Source organism: Anneissia japonica, unplaced genomic scaffold (genome assembly GCF_011630105.1).
Source record: "Anneissia japonica isolate Jap-2015-1 unplaced genomic scaffold, ASM1163010v1 scaffold3040_len1308831_cov196, whole genome shotgun sequence".
In the NCBI taxonomy this organism is placed as follows: domain Eukaryota; kingdom Metazoa; phylum Echinodermata; class Crinoidea; order Comatulida; family Comatulidae; genus Anneissia; species Anneissia japonica.
The window spans coordinates 976978-981872 of NW_022718257.1; the positions used below are offsets into that span (position 1 = coordinate 976978).

Genomic DNA, 4895 nt, shown 5'->3' on the forward strand with positions numbered 1-4895 from the left:
AGGCCTAGACTAGACCTATATCGCAGTAGGGGAAAAATGGTTCATTGAATAAACACTGAATAAATTTTACACAACCTTGGCATTACCTTACAGACGCGTGTGAATGCTTTTTATCTCGGTAGGAATAACTCGGGAGATCGCTCGGTTACAATTTGTTACTTTTTGTTAAATTTAACTTCACGTGTGAATCGGGTATTACACACTATCTGTGTGATGCATTGTAAAATTCTCTTTAAAAAAATGTAATTTATGTTGCATCTTCCAGATATTTTCCTGCATAATTTTTAGGTCTGTATTTACTTTTGAGCCATTTGCAAAGCAAATAGGCACAATATCCAGGTTTCAGATCTACTATGAAGCTTGAACTTGTACAGTTTACAGGATAATGGAGCTTCTTCCCCTATGTTACGCTTTGAAATAACCAAGATACTGTATTGTATTGGATAATAAAGGTTACAAAGTGGTGATGCAATTCCAAAAAACCATCTTTCTACTTTCATCTTTCTATACTATATAATGTCTCTCATATGTAGGTGGTGATGCATCTCATAGCATCTGTATCCATACTTCACTTAAAATGTAATTGATAAGCTGATACCACTTGTGGCAAAAATGATGTGCTGAAATTACCTGTGTGACCCTGTTCAGAGGATATCAGCTCTACTTCCAATAATCCTGCTTCATCCATCCTTCAAAAATCATTACCTAAAATTATTGTATGAAAGGCAAACACTGCCATAATAAACATGTTTAGAAAACAAATACTACTTACACACGAACAAGTTACATGCACAAACATACAATCATTATTGCAAAAATTAACAATATACTCATGTACTAACACATTGATGTTTTGTTTAAACAAACAAAATACTATATTTGTTGGTGTTTGCCTTCCATACTACCAGTGCTCAGTTCAACAGCTGTTTGACAGTACATCAACCATGTTAGATTAGAACATTAGTTGGCCATTGCCAACCACATGACTACTTGTCTTGATTTATTCATCTATTTTTAGAGTACTGAATGAATGAGTGTTCAGTATTCATGTTAACTAATAAATTTGTTACTGTAGAGAATATCCATCTTAATTGCTGACATTGTAACACCACACCTTCTGAAATTTAGTGAATAGTGTCGATATCTAGTTTAGTTACATAGCTACAGTGCATACAGTAATGTTCATACATCTTTTCAGGTGTAGAAAAAAATCCCACCATTTCACTCTGATTAAATACACATCTTTTATTAGACCTAGTGCATTCTTTATCAGGATTTATCAATTCAAGACACTGTTTCTATCTTCAATAAAATGATTGTTATCAAAAATATAAAATTTCTAGATAAATATATATTTCAAATATATTTTTAAAGTTACCTTGTTGATATTCATTTAGCCAATATAATATTATGGCATGCCTGTATAAGGTTATTTTTAGGGATTACTTTTTAGCTATAGGTATAGTAATATGTTTCCAATATTTCAGTAATTTCTAAGCTAACTGTAAATAAAATAATGTATTTTATTTGTGCTTAAAAAGCTAGTGGAAGCGGTTGGTGCAATAGTCATGGCTCGGATTTAAATAAACCTTGTCATCTGGGGTTTGAGCCTCACTGCGGGTTCCTTATGTTCTTGAGCAAAACACAGGTCTACGATTCATTATTTCAAAGGCATTCTACGGAAAAGTCTAGATCATGCTGAAAAGGCCCATTAAGGAGAGGATAGTGAAGCAATTATTAATATTGTAAAACTAAAGTAACGCTATTGTTATTATTTTTGTTTAAATTATTATTATTTTGTATTGTTATGTATATAAAATTGACAGTGTTATTGTGCAATGCATTATAAAAGTAAATTGAACATAAAGATACTGAAAAAAACAGAATGCAACATTGATACAACCAAGGTTGTATAGAGATTAAACGTCTATATTAGCATTGTTTTTATTTGGTCTTCCAGTGTTGATGTATCTTAGTATGATTGTCTCAGACATGTCCTGTGCTTCATAATGCTCTACTAAATAAAACATGTTTTTTATTCAGTTGAAACATATAATATTTACTATTTCATTTTTTATTGTGTTTATATTTTTCAGTTGAAAAACCAAAGCCTATGAGAGCAACCCCACCACCGTCCATCCGCCGCACAAGTTCCCTCGATACAATCGCCACATACTTAGGTGGTCATTGGCCTAGAGAGAGTTACCAGCCAAACCAAAAACACCAATCTACACAGGTATGTTGGAGTGTACTATTGTTTTTGTGGTAATAGCAAATCTTGGTAAATATGTCATACCCTCTATTTTTAGTAATTTTTAGACAAAATGCTAATTTAGCTTCCCTCCCCCCAAATTTTTAAAAATAATATTAAAAGTTAAATTTGAGAGTGAAAGGTGAAAGTTCCTCCCAGGCCCCTCTCTATTCTTCATCCACATAAAATTGCTTGTAACAGACATTTACAAGGCATACAGGCTCCTAGCTATATGTCAGCATACATTTCCTTGTATTTGAAATCCAAATCACCATGGATAGTCCTTTCCTGTCTTCCGTTATTGGCTTATGGATGGCTACAATGCCTTGTATGGTAAGACCAATTTAAAAAATATTAATAAAATTATTGTAATAAAAGTTTAAAATTTTGATCACAACACAGAAAAATTTTCCTACCATGAAATTTTCAACCGTATACCACGGTCTTCCTCAGAATTTATTACATTTAAACACTAACACAGATAAGCAATTTTTCGAGTAATAAAGTTATTACTGTTAATTAGTTGATTATTGAATTATGACTAGGCCTAATTAATTAGTAAAAGTATATTATTTTATTAATAATAGTTAATATTTAAGAATCGTTTATTAAGAATAAAACGAGTGATTTGATCAAGTTATTCTTAATTCTAAACTTTTGCTTTACACAAAGACAATACCAGTAGTGTTACAAATCAATAGAGTTTATCATAGTGGTGTAGGAAGATATTTCTTGGGTAAAAATAGTACTGTACGTATCCTTCGGGGTCAAAAGTTGAATTGCTAAATTATGACTAGGCCTACTTAATAATTAGTAAAAGGATATTATTTTATTAATAATAGATATTTAAGAATCGTTCTTTAAGAATAAAAAGAGTGATTTGACCAAGTTATTCTTAATTCTAAACTTTTACTTTACACAAAGACAATACCAGTAGTGTTACAAATCAATAGAGTTTATCATAGTGGTGTAGGAAGATGATTCCTGGGTAAAAACAGTACTGTACGTATCCTTCGGGGTCAAAAGTTGCATTGCTGAATAGAGTATCTGCAAGTAATTTCTTATTTCTTTGAGTTGAGGTCAATATAATCCCTTTGCAATCCTGCTTCTTGCAATAATATTAAAGCCATTAAATAAATGACTTCTAGTTTAATCAAAATCTTTGCTTGCAAAGAAATATTGGCATTTGTTGGTAGATTAATGTTGGCTTCTATATATTGATTGAATCTTATTACTCTCGCTAACTATTATAAAACACTTGTGTTACAAATTCATTTGCTTGAGTAGTGCGGGAGTACATAACAAATGCGTTGCCCTAAGCACTCGTTAGCACTGCACCAGTCTGGCGCTTACCGATACCTGCAGGTCTTCAGTATTATTGATCCAGCTTAACATAAGCCCTCTGATCCTGTTTACTCTTTAATAGTTTGTCACAAAAATTGACTAAGAATATTTTTGCGAGAGGATACTTAATATGAACTAGATTGTTTTGGCAGCAAGTCGTTCTCATAAATATGCAGTGATTCATAATGAAATATATTTCCATTCAGGAGACAGTTTTTAGTACAATAGTTTTACAAAAAAAAAAAAAGTTTTGTGATACATGGCTTGCAAAATTACGAGGTGATTAATGTCCGATAAAATTATTCAACAAATATTTAATAAGAATGTTATTATGAATAATATGATTATTGACATGCCAATAACAAAAATTGCCTAGAGTTTCTAAAATTAGGCTGGGTCATGATCATATAACAAAATACCTTGCAGTTGGAAAATGAACTGTGTTAAGATAACATGAGCATTTCAATTTTTATTTTTTTTATGGAATTAGAATACTGTAATTAACAGAAATAATAGTTATGATTTTTTAACTGGAAAGTAATACCAAGAAGCTACCATGCTCTTACTGCATTACTAGACCACCATGCAACAGGCTTTTACTGATGGTTATAATTTTTTTTATTTATTATTTTTATTTACATAACTATCTATGTGAAGATGAGTCATCATGAGGACTGTTAACACTTGTCTTTCATGCCTCGGTAGACTTGGACACATCATGCAGAACTAATAAAAAGACATTCAAGCATTCTCACACTTTCCATACTAATTTCTTCCATTTAAAAAAGCATTGCAAAACAGATGTTCTTTACAAATTCTTTTAAATGATATAGACATTTCTGTGTTAATTTCTTGTATAAAATTGCCACTACTGTGCTAATTCCTTTATAACAGACACTAGTTTACTGAACTTTTTCTAGAAACGGCTATCTCAATACTAATTTATTGTTTTAAAACAGCCGCTGCTGTACTAGTTTCTACATTAAAGATGTAGAGTTTCCAGAAAATTAAAAAAGAAATATAAAGTCAATTTTGAAATTAACTTGCTCATTTTGAAGTAACGTTGAAATTATCAACTTGAACTTTCCAACCATGGAGCAAGATAACAAAATGTTACCAGCACAATGTTAACAGATATTTATGTCAGAGATGGGACTGAAGCTACATTAGGCCCCAAAAAAAAAAAATATTTGTTTAGTGTCACCGCCCGACCCTGATTTTCTAGCCGCCTCTCATTTTTTTTTTTTTTTTTTTCATAAAAAAAGTCATGAAAAGTCATCTTCAGCACAGGGAACAAGAT

At 31.4% G+C, this 4895-nt stretch overlaps 1 protein-coding gene across 1 annotated transcript in view; it reads left to right on the plus strand.

The window, feature by feature from the left end:
- The window catches only part of LOC117110470 (protein FAM117B-like), a 63617-nt gene that overhangs the window by 32012 nt on the left and 26710 nt on the right, over window positions 1–4895 (plus strand). Inside the window, exon 2 of the mRNA XM_033253183.1 lies at window positions 2097–2236. Coding sequence (XP_033109074.1) covers window positions 2097–2236 — 140 coding nt within the window. The remainder of the gene's footprint in view (window positions 1–2096; window positions 2237–4895) is intronic.